The 17,630-nt window shown below is 39.0% G+C and overlaps 1 protein-coding gene and 1 pseudogene across 1 annotated transcript; both read right to left on the reverse strand.

Moving 5' to 3' along the window:
* Positions 1-964: 964 nt before the first annotated feature.
* Positions 965-4,602, reverse strand: LOC149112168 (uncharacterized; annotated as a pseudogene).
* Positions 4,603-7,662: 3,060 nt separating this feature from the next.
* On the reverse strand, positions 7,663-11,675 carry LOC149112169 (uncharacterized). The gene has a single exon (XM_089289919.1). It carries the CDS (start codon positions 10,824-10,826, stop codon positions 9,195-9,197), a length of 1,632 nt encoding a protein of 543 aa, XP_089146045.1. The 5' UTR covers positions 10,827-11,675; the 3' UTR covers positions 7,663-9,194.
* Positions 11,676-17,630: the final 5,955 nt, after the last annotated feature.

Genomic DNA, 17,630 nt, shown 5'->3' on the forward strand with positions numbered 1-17,630 from the left:
AAAACATTCCTGCAAGACGTCATACGTATCTCGAATGTTGACAACACGTTGTCAACGCCCCTAACATAAGCCAATAATATTTTTGTGTTGTGAGAGCAACGCATAATTCAAACACTTGGGCTTAGGCGGTAGTCCCTCCTTTCGCGCGCTCCCCGCCTCCAGGATTTCGCGCAGCAATTATTTTCTCGCGGTTTTCTTTCGCGTCATGCACGACGGACTAAGCGAAAGAGGGACTACTTGTAGTCTACTTAATGACTGGCCCTAAGGGAAATAGTGAGTTTTGTTTCCCCGAGACCCTCGATGTACCCCTCGGCTGCGTCTCTGGGAACATTGAAGGTTTCGGGGAAACAAACTTCACTGTTTTTCTTGGCGCCAGTCATTAGGTGTTTTGTCATACCGCCCAAATTAAAAGATAAAAACAAAAAAATTTGCCACACAAATTTTTCACAAATTTGCCGCTATTTCAAGGAGCACGACTTGATCACGTGCTAGTCGAAAGTTCAAATTGTTGTTTCCCTAAGGAGTTTGTGAGTTTTGTTCGTCCTAGGGAGTTAGTGAGTTTTGACCCACGACACGGGACACGCTCTTCTCCAATCGGAAAACGTATTTGCGTTGCGAGGTATAACAATGGCTCATAACCCATGATGGCTAAGCCAATGAAATCTCTCGAATTGCATTATCTAATGATCCAGTTTTTAATAACATGGAATATCCTAAGAGACATTTGTATTTTCTCGGTTGACACACAAGCCTTTAGGCGAGTGTGTATACCAAGAAAATACAAGCAACGAATGGCATATTCAATGTTATTAAAGACTGCATCATTAAATAATGATGTTTGAGAGTTTTTATTGACTTAGCCATTATGGGTTATGAGTTATTATACTACGCTCTACAAATATGGTAAGCATGCGCGTAGCATTTGGGGGAAGCTTTTATATTTGTTTTAGTTTATTTCTCTATCTTTTGAGGGTGTTTTTAATAAAACAACTATTCCACTAGCGATTGTTGGATATGAAAAGATTATAGCCCACCCCTACGCGCCTCGTTGGCTATCCACCATCTTATATCCAACGCGCGCTCGTGGAATAAATGTTAAGCATACCACGAGAGAGTGTTGCATTAAGTGGTTTTTAATTGAGTGTCGTAAAACCAAAATCAAACCAATTACTTACCAATTAGACTACTCAGCCAATCTCAAACCGTAGTAAAACCAAAACCAAAACCAAAGTAATTGTCTAATTACTTTCGACACTTAATTGAAAACCGCTCTATTACTATTATTACTAACAATTAAAATACATTGGCCAACACAGTCAATGCGACATACGCGCGGCGCATGATGGGAATGTTGAATGTAACACCGTCCAATATACAACGGCTCTCCTGTATTCTGATTGGCTGTATTTTCTATGGCATGGTATAAATCGTAATATTTGAGTTATGCTCTCATACAACAGCAAAAGGACTTTAAAGTTCCCTCGCGGGCTTAGATTCTTCCTTACTTAAGAGACATTCCAGGCTTGGGACGCACCAGTACGCTGAGACGTTTTGCGTCTGGTTAACTGTTTACTAACAATTTCAAGCCCATTAACAACCAGAATCACGGTTCTCTGTAGTCAGCCGTGTGCCGGTACCGTTCGGATTGAGCAGCTTCCAGATCTTTTCGAACCCTAGCTTTAACAAAAGGGCATATCACAAGGCGGATTTAAGGGCTCTTTAAAGCGCGCATGTGCCATGTCTAAAAGATTTGAACTAAACCATAGTCCTGAAGACATAGTAGTTACAAATGCCATTAAAGTATGTCTTCCATCTTCTTTGCCAAACAGCCATTACAGCTATATTCTGATAACGAGTCTCGATCGCTAGAGAGAGGCTGGTGAAAAACCACTCGATCACCAATTGAACTGAAGTCGTCATAACAAAAGACTGTAGCAGTTCTAAAAGGGACTCGTCTTTTAAGTATACATATTGATACAAGTACAATAATCCGTTAACAAACACTATAACAGTTGATTCATACAACATGCTCATGATAGCGATATCAGCCATAAGTCTCTCACGGCGAGGAGTACAAAAACTTCCCCAAGGACCTGATGTCCGTTTGCAAATCAAATGACAAATGTGATCAATCACAACCATGGAACTTCGTTCTATAACTTCTGTAGCGCCGTGAATCAATCCAAGAACAGCCATGGATTGTAAACTGTCAAGATCTGCTTGCAACACTCGGAACATAACCGCTGAGGCACAATACAATGGCGCTAACAAGACACATGAATATCCCGGATGCATAATACTCCCTAGCCGCTGAACAACTATTCGTGAGATTACTTTAAAAGGACTCCAATGAGAGGAGCGAAGAGTGCGATTACCAGGCGCAGTACACTTTCCTCACTCTGCTTGTTATACAGTGGGTAAATTATGGAGACCACGGCAACGGAAATGATTACAATAGAACAGAAGGGAACTGTCATTTGCAAACCCAAGGCAATCTTCTGTCTCCATGTCCGTAGCAGACGGAAGTGACTCGTTAGCAGATAGGTTTGCCCACAGACACTCAAAAAAAATAAAACATTGAGAGGAAGTTTTTGCAAAGTCGAAAGCTTTGAATGAGATATTCCCAGACCTTGTAGAGCAACTCGATAAGTTGTGTCCAAGAAATATGCGAGGCAAACAACCAGGATAAGTTTTCGTTTGATCCCCGTTAACTGGTGTGCGCGAAGAAGAAATAAGGTGTATACAAAGAACAAGATGTAAAGAAAAACACAAGCGACTGCAGCAGAAATTGATCTCATCCATTGGACTTTTACTGGAATGGACTTCTTTGGGGAAAATTCCCAGTTGTTTATAGTTTTAAAACATAGATAGTAGATCAACATGTATACTGACCCAATGATGGTGGCAGTTAGTAGAGAAATCAAAGCTCCAATGTACATTGATTTACAAACCGTTCTGAGAGCGGACGGTCTGAGTCGCTTCCAAGCCATTGCTCTATCTTCATCTTGTTGATCTTGTTGATCTGCTTTTTCGTTCTCTTCTGGTAAACTTGGGTCTATAAGGCTTGCATTAATTCTGCTGGATCTTATGAAGTTTAAAGTTGTGGCTTCTCTGTCCCTGTATTCTTGATAAATACACCCTTCATCAGGATCTCCGTGACGATACCATTTTTGACCTGTGCTTTCTAGGGGACTGTAGCCAAACAACTCTGCCGTGTATTCTGGTTCTTGTGGGTTGTAGTGCTCTGTGACTCCTCGTGTAAAACTGAACACGATATGACCAAACACATCTATCAGTATACTGCTGGTCATTCCAACTCAGAGACTCGATCAAAGGTAATAATTTTAATTTGGTCTAAGGTAAAAAAAAAAAAAACCTTAGCCGTAGGATGTGACCTCTTCGGTTTCTATATTTCCCCCTCATTTCCTCCTCATGTGATCAGTTTCGACTCGAAAGTAATGTAAAAGACGCAGTGACGTTAGCTAAATCAATAAGAAAGTGTTGGCGATTCTTGCGATTCTTAAAGTTGCCTTCTTGAATCTTTAGCGGTTTCTTTCGTACTACACATTTCTTCCAAAGTATATTAATGCATACTTTCGTTTGACTTGCTAGTGCAAAGATTCGTAAGTGGTGTCAGCTGAAACGCCCCGCGCACTCGAAATAAAACACCCAAAAAAAAAGTCATGCAAGGAAGGGTGACTAAAAAAAACTCGTGCAAAGAAAGGTAAAGTCTGCATGCAGGTTTCCGTAGCATGAAACGACTAGGAGTATTTCTACTCCCCCCTGGATGGGATGCTAGTCCATCGCAGGGTTACCCACAGCATTAAGTTCGCCGGTACCCATTTATACACCTGGGTGGAGAGAGGCCCTGTGAGAGTAAAGTGTCTTGCCCAGGAACACAACACAATGACCCCGGCCAGGGCTCGAACCCGGACCGCTCGATCCGGAGACGAGCGCACTAACCATGAGGCCACCGCGCCTCCCACAAAGAAAAAGTGCAAAGAAAAAGTGAAGAAAAAAGGATTCCTGCAGAGTGATTTGCACTGTCGGATTTACAAACTGTACTCGCCTGAAGGGCACCTTGGCAACCCCTTTACACTGCATTTTTGATTTCTTGGTACTGGTGGCCTTGATAGATTATGCTAGTAAAAGTAGCATATTTTGCTGGTAGTGCTGCCCTTTTTCAGGCCAAATTATGCTAAAATTATGCTCGTTTTTCCAAATTATGCCACTTTTTTTAAAATTATGCTCTTTGAATAAATTGCAAATAGGTCCAAAAATAAATTTCTATTAGAAGCCGTTGATCTACAAGAAAGAAACGGAACAAATACCACATTGAAATTCAAATAAACACACACTAGTACTAGTCTATACTTTCATGTAGCTTATCTGTGATTGTTATATTGCAGCATTACACTTGCTTGCAAGTAGTCAGAAAGTGCACTGTCTTGCTGCTCATGGAAAGACGCCGAAAGCAGGCTAAAAACTCTTTCTCCAGCAGTAGACGAAGGTCAGTAAACAAGCAAGACTTTCTTGACTGCAGAAAACCAATTAGGAAGCCTCTCTTCGGGGACCTTCCACCACTCAACGTTTCTTCCCTCGCATTTAATAGCCACATCCTCAGTAGCAGCAATTTTGTAGCCTTGCCTAATGATAGGTACTGAGACCGACATGGTTTACAATGTCACTTCCGGTTGCACTGCATCCCAGGCTCTAGTTCCCGGGATCAGTGAACTGCAAATGTACTAATTGTACTAAAACATTAAACATTGAATAACGTCAGCAAGTGCTTGGGACTTGAAATCAAAAATGATCAAATTATAGGATCAAAAAGGATTCGATAACTATCAAACTATGCGAATTACACTAGCAGCGTTAATTTTTTAAAAAATGGGAAAAATTACGCCAGTTTGCTCAAATTATACTAAAAATTATCCTAGCACAGTCTATAAAAGCCTAGTGGGATCCCCATTCAACTGAGTGGTTTTCTCTATAATTAGGAAAACGGCATTTTGCCCTTTCAAGGCTGATACATTTTGTGCGTAGCAACCTCATCATGGACACTTGTTAAGTAGCCAAACATCCTTGCACAAAAACCCTTACGCATAACCATGGCTTAAAAGTGATAAGAAAAGAAGACCATGTACTATATATATAAACAGCTATCCTGCTTGATTCATTTGCAGTTAAGCAAGTATATACCGTGTTTTGAAAGCCTCGACATATAGGAGTGATTTCGCAACTGACATGAATAAATGACGATTGTGGACACACATTTGCACACCCATGGCGAACCGTAACACTAGTACTTCCCCGTTGGACAAACGTCGTAATCAAAGGCAATCATGAACTGATGCGTTCAGTATGGGCTTTTTTAATCTATTTTAAATCTTTGACAAAGTAAACGACGCATTATCATTCAAGTCCAATCGATACATTAAATTTATTGGCTAAAAATCGTGGAAAACGCACCAAAAAAACGCGTCAATTTTGCAAAATCTTTTGAGGGGAGGGGATGGGGAAGCATGCCCCAAGAACTTCCTAGTGGAATATGCCTTTTCCCTCCATGTTTGTTAGTGGACGGCTAGTCACAATGTATCCTAGCTAAAACCTTGATTCAATCCACGCCAGGAATGAATTTTATTACAAGGGGAATGAATCAATTAAGTTTATATTTCCCTTAACATCAAAAAAAAAAAAACAAAAACAAAAACAAAAACAAAAAAAAACAAACAAAAAAAAAAAAATAATAATAATAATAATAATAATAATAATAATAATAAAAGATGCAATGCAGCCCCATCAGTTAGGCAACAGTTCCTAAATGTTTCTGATACTTGGTTATGTTTCCCCTGGAGTATACTTTGGACAGGAAAGCAAAACGGCAGTGTGAAAGAAAAAATACTTGTTGCCTGTTTTAGGCAATCAGATTGTGGCGAGAGTCAAGATTAAGATTGCGACAGCAAAATATCGTGCAGGGGACTTGACTCCCAAAAAAGAATCCTGCAGAGGCAGTGAAGGTGCAAAAGATTTCCTGCAAGCTGAAGACCTCCTATTCCCCCCCCCCCCCTCCCCCACCCCGTTATCACTTTTCTAATGGTGGGTCACTAACGTTTCGTTCTCAAATCTGTCAACGTGTCTGATCCGAAACACTCAATTAAAATCACCGGTGGTTTCGACTGCTCATCCGTCTTACAATGTAATCACGAGCGTAACTTGCACGCTGTGTATAATGATATCAAGCTTTACGTTGGTGTGACGGGGAGAAGAATTAGGCCATGTTTAACTTAAATCTATCCAGGACGACCCTTAAACACGACAAGAATCTCGGCAACTGTTTAGTCAAAGCCGGGGGGGGGGGTACTCCCTTATATGGGCTATATAGGTATATGCGGCCCCAAAGGGTATGGTTTTTCAGCCGTTTTGGTCATAAATAGGGTATAGACTTTAGCTGATTTTGGTCATAAATAGGGTATGGTTTTTGCACTCTAGCCTTCATATGGGTAAGTTTTTAAGAAGAAGCCACTTTTTCATCATTATCGAAAAGAAAAACAACAAAAGCCCTTCACAAATTATGTTTATTTTAACTTAACATTGGTCTGAACTGGGGAACCAATCATAACGTAGGTCTGAAACAGGGTTTTGATTTAAGGGTCAGGTCATAAATAGGGCTTCAAATTTTTGGTCAGGTCATAAATAGGGTAGGGAATATCGCAGATTTTGGTCATAAATAGGGTAAGGGTTTTGGGAAGCGGGCCGCACACCCCCACTCAATTTTTCTGGAAGTATCCCCCCCCCCCCCCCGAGTCAAAGTTCTCGCAAAGCTGAAGAATAGCCAGAAACGTCATTTTAAAAGCTCTCGCGTGCGTGATGTAACATTTCTCGCTTTCTTGTGAAATCTATCAACGTGTCCGGTTCGAAACATTCAATCAAAGTTACCGATGCTTTCGATTGCACATTCATCTTGCAATGTAATCTACTGCATAAGCTTGCACTCTTAATTAACTTAATTAAGTATTTTATTGTAAATAATATCGTATTTTAGCATTTTATTGTAAATAATATATTTTTAGCATTCTAATTATTTTAAGCTGAGGGCCCCAAGTTTATCAGTAACTTAAGTTACTGTCACGGGTCACCCTCATTAAATAAAGTCTTTCACTTCACTTCACTTCACTCTAGCTGTAGAAAATGATTTACATTAGTGAGACGGAATGAAGACTAACGTATCCACCTTCAATGTCCTCATGATCAACCCTGATCATGAGAATATGTCGAAAACGTTGGGTTTTACAATAAATTTTCATTTCTAGTTGTCAGCGTCATACATATAAATTAACCTTCACAATCATTTACCACTTTCGAAAATGACAAGAGTTTTTAGTTTCTCGGAATTTTTTAAAATGTCTAGCGCTCTGATGTCAACGTTTCGAAACCGTTACAAACTCTGGCCGACTCTTTATGTGCACTATCCATACATTATATTACACGCTTGTATACAATGGAGACATAATTTACACATATGGTTACACATGCAGTCACTCCGTTATAGGCCTGGCTCCATGAATAGGATCGTATCCAAAGACTCAAACGGATATCTATACTTTTATTGTAGCAGGGCAATTATTTACACAAAAACTCTCAAACAAATACACCTTTCAGTAATAATTTTTAAACACTTTATTTACAGAGATAAATGAATTACTCAGTTACCAAAGACAATTTCAAATAATCAACAAGTTAGCTGAAAGGAAAATAATGATACTGATATGATATTATACACACTACGATCGCTTAGCAATATTTAAAAGCAATAGAAAGGCAAGCAAATAGAGTCACCCAACAGCGTAATCTTTGTTTCCAATATCTGCACATAAGCATGAGCACTTCATTTACTGACCGAGCTACAAAAATATTAACTCTGACTATTGAAAGGTCCTGGCATAACACACTACAACAAGGAATTGGTCAGAACACTTATTCAAACTATGCTTTAATTTTTAAGGCAATCGCAGAGCTCATTAAAAGCAAAACCAAAAGAAATCATTCATTTACAAATTCAGTCCAAACTTTTTTAAAGCCATTATTTTTCTAAGCGATTTTTCTAAGGTAAAAAGTTTAAGGGCTCATTAACCGATTCATGCGCGCGCTCGCGCGCGTTGCTAAGGAGGTGAAATTTCACTTCCGGTCACTTACGGCAGCCTGAGCACGGAAAATAAAAACAACTCAAAAGCTTGCAAATTCGCATACATTTTAGATGTTTTTCTTTGTGTTTCACAAAATGCAAAGTAAAAAAGGTACAAGCAAAGACAAAATAAGAGAAAGACAGAAAAACAAGAGCAATAGAAAGAGAAAAACTAACTCCGCGTGGCTTTGTGTGAGCTTACCGAAGTGCGCTGGCAGTGTAAATTGCGCACGCGCTGATAGGGTAACTTCCAATAGATATCGGGCGCACTTCCGGTGTCTTTAAATGCTAAAGGAAACGCGGTTTTTCATTAAATCCAGCACTTTTCGACGAATTTCGATTAAAGCCAACGTTGGCAACATAGCTATGCATTCCTTTTTCGAAATCATGCTTTTTAAAGAAAATTACGAATTTTTCAATATTTTGAAATGCTCTCAAAATCTGACCTTTTAGAAATGAGACAAAATCGATGCATGGCGTAATGCGATTTAAATTAAAATATTAAATCAATGAAAAAAATCCCGAGAAAGTAATTTGCCTGGGAGCCTTTGCATTTTTTCTGTATTAGTCACATGACCAAGGGCGTGGCCTGATGACGTCATCACTAGTGTTACTGGTCATGAAAAAGTTGAAACACATGAAATAACTCTGAAGTAACTAAAAATGAGGAGGTTAGATGAGACTGAATTTTCCTTATCAACGGCTCGAAAAGATCGGTTAATGGGCCCTTAATACATTGTCATAAGTAGAAAAATAATCAGGAATCGTTATTTGAGTAAATTTTGGTTGGAATTGTACCAAAAAATAGATTCTTCCCCCGAAATGAGCCAAGCTAATGACGTAGCAGAACGCCGAGCCGTTTAGTGTGTGATTTGCTTTTACTCCACTAAAGGCACGAAAATACAATCCATTGGAAGGCTACAACCAGTATCACGGATCTTTGTGGTCAGCAGTGTGGCACTGTTCGGTTAGAGTGGCTTCCCGCTCAAAGTCTTTGTGATTTCCAGTTTTAAGCAAACGGCATTTCACAAGGCTGATTTGAGGGCGCTTCAGAACGCTCATGTGCCATGTGTAAAAAGTTTACGCTAACCCATGGGGCTGATGAAATAGTAACTAAAACTGCCACTGTAATGTGTCTTTTCCATCTTCTTTGCCAAACAGCCATGACAGCTATATTCTGATAGCGAGTCTCGATCGCTAGAGAGACGCTAGTGAAAAACCACTCGATCACCAGTTGAACTGAAGTTGTCATAGCAAAAGACTGTAAAAGTTCTAAGAGTGAATCGTCTTTTAAGAACATATATTGATACAAATACAAAACGCCGTTCATAGACACTATAGCAGTTGATTCATACAACATGCTCATGATTGTGATATCAGCCATTAGTCTCTCACGGCGAGGAGTACGAAAACTTCCCCAAGGAGCTGATGTTCTTTTGCAAATCACATGACAAATGTGATCAATCAAAACCATTGTGCTTCGTTCTATGACTTCTGTAGCGCCGTGAATCAATCCAAGAACAGACATGGATTGTAAACTGTCAAGATCTGCCTGCAGCACTCGGAACATAATCGCTGAATGACAATACAATGGTGCTAACAAGACACACGCATATCCCGGATGGGTAATGCTTTCTTGCTGCTGAACAAAAATTCGTGAGATTACTTTAAATAAGACTCCAATGAGAGGAGCGAAGAGTGCGATTACTAGGCGTAGAACACTTTCCTTACTTTGCTTGTTATAAAGTGGGTAAATAATACATTTCACAGCATCGGCAAGAATTATAATAGATCCGAAGGGAACTGTCATTTGTAAAAACAAAGCCATCTTCTCTCTCCTTGTCCGTCGCTGACGGAAGTGATTCGTTAGAAGATAGGCTTGCCAACATACACCCATAAAAAACAAAACATAGAGTGGAAGTTTTTGCAAAGTCGAAAGCTTGGAATGAGATATTCCCAGGCCTTGTAGAACCACTCGATAGGTTGTGTCCAAGAAATATGCGAGGCAAGCAACCAGGATCAATTTTGCTTTCACCCCCATTAACTGATGTGGGCGAAAAAGAAATAAGGTACATAAAAAAAACGAAGCGTATAGAAAACCAGAGGCGATTGCACCAGAGATTAATCTCATCCATTGGACGTTTACTGGAATGGACATCTTTGGGAGAAATTCACAGTTGTTTATAGTTTTATCACACAAATACGAGATCAGCAAGTACACTGAACCTATGATTGTAGCAGTTAGTAAAGAAATTAAAGCTCCATTGTACATTGATTTACACACCGTTCGCAGAGCGGATGGTCTGAGTCGCTTCCAAGCCATTGCTCTATCTTCATCTTGCTGATCTTCTTGTGTTTCTTCGTTCTCTTCTGGTAAACTTGCGTCTGTAAGGCTTGCATTAATTCTGCTGGATCTTATGAGGTCTAAAGTTGTGGCTTGTCTGTCGCTGTATTCTTGATAAATACATTCCTCATTAGGATCTCCGTGTCGATACCATTCATGGCCTGCCCTTTCTAGAGGACTGTAGCCAAAAGACTCTGCTGTGTATTCAGGTTCTTGTGGGTTGTAGTGCTCTGTCACTCCTCGTGTAAAACTGAACAGGATATGACCAAACACCTCTATCAGTGTTCTGCTACTCATTGCTCCTCAGAGACTCGAACCGAATAAATGCTATAAATAATGAACTTCGTCCAAAGTGAGAAAAAATTACCAGTGCAGGATGTAACGTGTTCGTCTTATTTACTCCCCCTCATTTCCGCCTCATGTGATCAGTTTCCATTCGAAAGTGATATGAAAGACATCATCGTGGTATCAGCTAAATTCATAAGAAAGTGCAAGTTAGCGAGTACATGTATACTTCAGTTGACTTGCTATCGCACCTCGATCAATGTGTTGCTACTCATTGTGTTTGGTTAGGAGATCGTGCAGTTGAACAGATATTTTAAAACCCAAGGAGTAGATTTGTCAGTTCAGGCATGACGAGATTCATGCGATTCTGAAATTCGCAGCAGGGTATGGGTTCTAATTTCCGGTGGGTTGTGTTACGAGATCGAAAATTCTGTCATCGCTGTGTAGTTTGCGGTAATCGACCTGTCACGCATCTCACCGCAAGAGTAAAAGAAGAAGACCAGACAAGAAATAGTCATGCATTGCGAATTGTTAATTATTATGACAGCGATAATAACATTTAAGATTGAGCGCCGGAGAGAATGGTCGTGTGTGAACTATTATCCGTATTCACGAGTGTTCGGATACTACGCAAACCGGACGCAATTTCGAGTGAATTGTCTTACAGACCGAATCCTATAACTACCGTAGCAAGAACAGTTTATCCATGGTATTGTTGAAGTTTGCACCGACCTTACCAAATCGATCACATTTGGCGCCAAGGTCGATGGACCTCGATGGTTTGGCTCGGAAAGGAAAAGGTATACGGTCGGTTTCCACTAGTTCTGGCATTCTTGCGACGGTAAAAATCTACAAGGCGATCAATGATCGTTTCAGTGGAGTTCAAAACAATCAAACTTTGATAAATTCCCTTCCAATCGATGAAATGGCGGGAACTGGTGAGATTTCCGCCTACTTGCTCGAGACGCCGCCACCTTCACCAGAAAATATAAAGCGTGTTCAAGCCCTGCAATGTCGAAGCAAGTCTGGTTAAACAACCGTTGGAAGCCTTGAAAGAGTTCGAAAAATGCTAAATGGTCCTAGGATCGATCCTCGGCTAAAAATGAAGTGAATGTAAGTCCTCATTGCATCACAGCGATTAAGTCTATTGTTGTCATTGTCACTAAAACACAAGTGTCACAGTGAGTGTAGTTTCAAACACTACGTAATGGCTAAATTAAGCATTTTTTTTTGCCCTGCCTATTCAAGGTTGCACATCTATTGAATTTTGACCACTAGATACACTTAAAAATATTTTAAATGTTCATTTTATTACTGATTGATTACTAATTTATTATTAAAATATTACTAAACTTGAGAATTTAATTTTGATTTGGCACCAAATATTGTTAATCCTCATCCCTGAAGCAAGAGAGCAGCTTAGCCTCTCTAGGCTGTGGTTCTGTGAGAATTTATTCACCGTGTGTTTCATATGGAACTAACCGTCAAGCTTATTTAAATATACTTTGAGACATAATTTTGAGGATTTAAATTTTAATTGTGTTGACACCTAAATGATATTGTTTTGGCTTAATCCCTGAAGCAGCAGAGCAGCTTAGCCTCGTTAGGCTGTGGTTCTGTGAGAATTCATTCTCTGGGTGTTTCATTGGGAAGAAAAAGTCAGGCTTACTGAAATTAAACATTAATACATAATTTTTGATCAATGATTTAAATCTTAATTGTTTCGATACCAAAACAATATTGTTTAGCTTAATCCCTGAAGCAGCAGAGCAGCTTAGCCTCTTTAGGCTGTGGTTCTGTGAGAATTTATTCTCCGGGTGTTTCATTGGGAACTAACAGTCAAGCTCATTTAAATATACTTTCATGTATAAAGTTGAGGATTTAAATCTTACAGTAATTGTATTGACACCCAAATGATATTGTTTGGCTCAATCCCTGAAGCAGCAGAGCAGCTTAGCCTCTTTAGGCTGTGGTTCTGTGAGAATTTATTCTCCGGGTGTTTCATTGGGAACTAACAGTCAAGCTCATTTTAATATATTTTAATACTTTTGAGGATTTAAATCTTAAATTATTTTATTGACACCCAAATGATATTGTTTGGCTCAATCCCTGAAGCAGCAGAGCAGCTTAGCCTCTTCAGGCTGTGGTTCTGTGAGAATTCATTCTCCGGGTGTTTCTTTGGGAACTAACAGTCAAGCTTATTTAAATATACTTTCATGCATAATTTTGAGGTTTTAAATCTTAATTGTATTGACACCCAAATGACATTGTTTGGCTTAATCCCTGAAGCAGCAGAGCAGCTTAGCCTCTTTAGGCTGTGGTTCTGTGAGAATTTATTCTCCGGGTGTTTCATTGGGAACTAACAGTCAAGCTCATTAAATTATACTTTCATGCATAATTTTGAGGATTTAAATCTTAATAGTTTGCCTGGAATAATGAAATACAGTTGCCCTTATTAAATGTGATTTATCTGAGCTGAGCAGAAGAAAAATCCAGGGAACTGAGAGATTAGTGTACCATTAGTCCCTTTAATATCTTTTATGCTGTCTGACGATGTACTTTTCCAACATAGAGTCCCACAGTTAGTATCCATAAGTGAAAGTGTCCAACACGGGACACCATAATGTATTAGTTCGCAACACTCCCAAGTTTCTCTACCTTGCCCTTCTCACCAATTATTATTTCAGAGAGTGAAGAGAGGCTTGCTTTGTAGTTTTCTTTTTCTTTGTAGCTTCCAGGGCAGCACGACCTCACAGTTGAGGAGACGACCCTTTTCTCGTTCGAGTGCAAGCGACTTAAAGGGGATACGAGGCTTGACAGTTTCTCTTTTTTCTTATATAATCACACGCAAGTCGCGCTTTTTGCTCACCTCGCGCTTGACCATGTTGACTGTCTCTTTGCCAGGATAATTTAAAAGTTCTACATTTCTCGGCCCTGGTAATTAGAACGTGATGGTGTCAACTCATTGTGCGGCAATTTTCTAAAAATTTGCGGCACAATTTAAGTACTTAAAAGTACTTACCGGGAGCATTGGGATTGTGCGTAAAGCCGATTCCCTCCGCTATTTCTGTCAGCCGTTCCAAATACTGCAGATCACGCTCTTTTAGAAGGCGAGGATGAACTTTCGGAGCTGTTTTATTTGATAACGAAAACTCAGTTCTGCTTGGTGTATCATTTCCAGGTTGCTTTGTGTCGAAATGTTTCTCTAATGACTTCCTTATTTTAGATTCCTTTTAACAAAGGGGACATGTCACATAGATCTAAGAACAAGTAGAGCCAAACTTATGATTTCGTCACTTCTCCAAACGAAAATCTCTTGCTGTCGAAACTAAGAAACTCCGTACAAATCTTCGCACCAGAGATCTTAATTGGTAAAAGGGGACTGAGCCGTAGGAGCAGTATTTACCGCTTTAGAAAGGTTTGTAATGTCCATTAAGTGATCAGTCTATCTGGAGTTCCGGCCAGATTTAAAAGCTATTGTTTAAATTTGTGAATAGAATAGTACGCCGTTATACTTAGTAAAAATACCTGTGGAAATTCTTGTTCTTACTTTATTTCGAGCGGTTCGTGTGCCATATTTTGCGAGTTGTTTTGAATGGAAAGAAGCGATTGCAAAAAAAACTCACTCCTGACCAATCAAACATTAATTGAACACCGAATTTAATTCCTGCGATGCCCAAGGACACCGTGTTGTTTTGTTTACAGCGAAGAAGCGTCCTCTATTAACAAATACATTTACCGGCATCTGAAGCGGCAGGTTTTTCAATTTATCCGCTGAATAATCTCTGTGTTTTTTCTTTGCAGATAAATAAATGTCTGTTTGTGCCCTTGTTTCTGAGCCTGTATTCATTCGATCAACTTGACGGGTTCGTGTTTCTGTTGTCAGATCGCGGTCTGATTAAATTGATTTCTTAACACGTCTCTTGCGAAGAGGCGTCAAGAAATTTCATTCCTACTGTTAAGCTACGTGTCGAATAAACTAGGACCCCTGCCGATGTTCTACGGTTCAACCGTAGAACATCGGCAGGGGTCCATGATTTCAGATCCTCATGAATCTCGTAGTGCCAGTTTCCTAACCGACACTTGGTTAGTGATGGTCTTAGGAGTACAGCAAGCAGCTTAAATGAAATTAGCTGACAATCGCAGTTGACAAACTATGTCTTCCTGTGTTATTTGCTTCAGTATCGTTCTAATCCTTTTGTGGAGAAACCAGCGGGCCGTATCACTGTTGTGTCTGTTGTATCTTGTGTAGTTTTACTTTCGAATATTCACTTTTAATAAAGCGGGCTTTTGTGTTCCGCCTGTTAATTAAACAAGTACGAAAACCCTCAATTTTCGACTTTAAAAGCTAAGAAAAAGCATTTATACCAATAATGATCAATTTATTAGCAATTAATGTTAGGGTTTTTTATTCGGCAAATCATAGAGTATGCATTTTCTTGCGAGTCTAGAAAGTCGTTTTCACACAAAGTAAAGCCAGGTCTTCGTGTATGCTACATTCAAAATTTCCAGCCAAAAAACTTGAATTTAATTTGTCGATCTGATAGCATGATAACTTGGAATGAATGGTTAAGCAAAAGGAACTGTCTTTCCAAAGTGCTCTCAAACACCTGTCAGTGTTTCGAACTTGGCTGCATTTCTGTCAGTCGCTAAATTAAAGTCCGTCTTGGTCTCGACCCGTGCGTCCATGGATCGAAACTTATTTTTCTTTTCAGTTTTTTCTAGCTTTCTTTCAAGCATGATGAGGAATTTTGCCTCACGTAAAACTTAACACAGTGAACCCTGATCATGAGCAACTTCATCAGCGTGTTACTCGTGTCCGGCTGGTTTAATAAAAAATATTGGAAGTCATGGTTTGAAGTTTTCAAAGTGGATTGACTGTACCCACAACAACTATACCTACTCTTACTTTTAGCTGAATAACTCAATGATTCCGGGATTCAAAAACGTTTTTTAAAAACTTATGGTCATCAACTTTGAAACCGTTATCTTTCAGGTGAAGTTGACGTGACTTACAAAGTACATGAAATGTTGAACTATAAGTTATCCTTTTAGGCGATATTCGTTCGTAGCTTCCTTTGTCACGTAAAATCATATTTATCATTTTGAAAAACTATTTGATTAGCATTCAGCTTACGAAGTTTCGATCAGTATCGAAGCTGTGAATAATAAAGAATCGCTTCATGCTTGTCGTTTCTACTTAGCCTGCTTCAGTCAAATTTTGTCTCGATGCAGTAGGAGTTTGTTGAGCCCGAGAGAGGCACTGGGGGAAAGTGGGTCAGGAGACTTATGATATGATCAGCTACCTGTTTGAACTAAGAACTTCAGTGCCGGCTAAGATGGACAGGTATAGACATGCGGCTCTAGATCTGGAGACGTAAATGAGCGTAGCCAAGAGTAAATCTAGATTTTCGAGTGCTCTTTAAACTTTCAAGTGTATCTATAACTCGATATAAATCCAGTTATCAACGTGAAGAATCCGGTCTTTGAGTAACAATATCTCATGACAGTGACAAGTAAAAAGCTCGGTATATTACATATATAAGCAAAAAAAATCAACAAGTTGGCTAAAAAGAAACTAATGGTAGTGATATTATGTTTGATACTATAATCGCATGGCAATATTTACAAATGTAAAACCAGCAGATAAATAGAGTCCGCCAACAGGGTAATCTTTGTTTACAATATTTGCACATAAGCATGATTATTTCATTTACTGGTGACCGAGCTACAAAAATATCAGTTCTTAATATAGAAAGGGCGCGACGCTTGTCGAAACTTGGTTTTTTTAAGCCAATCGCAGAACTCAGCCAAAGCAAAACCAAAACAAATAATCCCTTTACAAAGTCATTCTAAACTTTTCTAAAGCCACTGATTTAAAATTAATCAAATAACAATAACAGCTTTATTGAAGAGTCAATGTATTTAGTATTAACTACCAATTGGGAATACAACAACAACACCAACAAAGTTAAAATTATTTACAATTAAAAAAGTAAAAAAAAAAGAAGTGTATATACAATCAATCTGCAAAAATGCATGTATAAGTAGTACATGAAAACAGTAGGCATATTATAGGTGGTCTTTAAGAATTACAGAGGTTACAACAAATATTGTTGTTGTACAGAAATGACGTGAGGTCTTTTTTCCTAATGTTCTTTTTGAATGATTCGATATCCAGAGAGCCTTACAATTTATTATCTAGTTTCGACCATATGCGCGGTCCTTGATATCTAAGAGAATGTTTTCAATAGTTTATAGTATTAAAAGTAGGGATATCAAAATCACTATTTCTAAGTGAATAACTAGTTTCTTTCTTCTTATATAGTTCGTTAACAATACTCGGCGCAAGGCCATATTTTACTTTGTATATTTAAAATTGCTATTTTAGCCTAAAGTACACCGAACTAAGGATCATACTAGGAAACACCCCATCAGAAAAGTCACACTAAAAGCCGGCGTATTTCTCTAACTCGACTTGAAAGACAGAAATAGCACGAGGTCTTAACGTGGTGGTCGCATGGGAAACTAGAATTTACATTTTGGTACTCGAAATAAACGACCAACTTTTCGTTACTTTTTTTTTTTTTTGTCTCTCTTTTTTTGTCTAAGAGTAACAAATAACATTTTCTTGGTGTTTCTACTGAGTTATAGAAACACTTGTGAAAGCTTGAGAGAACCGTAGAAACACTTAAAGGCTTGTCACCTGTCCCATGATTCAGACCTAGACAGTATTTCTCAGGCTTGATCTGCAGGAACGTTTCTGTTAAACCTCTCACACTTAACATGGCACTAAATACAGAACAAGCTTTAAGA

Source organism: Orbicella faveolata, unplaced genomic scaffold (genome assembly GCF_042242905.1).
Source record: "Orbicella faveolata isolate gen_17 unplaced genomic scaffold, um_ofav_v1 contig_2, whole genome shotgun sequence".
NCBI lineage: Eukaryota > Metazoa > Cnidaria > Anthozoa > Scleractinia > Merulinidae > Orbicella > Orbicella faveolata.

Excerpts from the sequence above, each read along its gene's own strand:
- LOC149112169 (XM_089289919.1), bottom strand. The coding sequence starts at position 10,826 with ATGAGTAGCAGAACACTGATAGAGGTGTTTGGTCATATCCTGTTCAGT.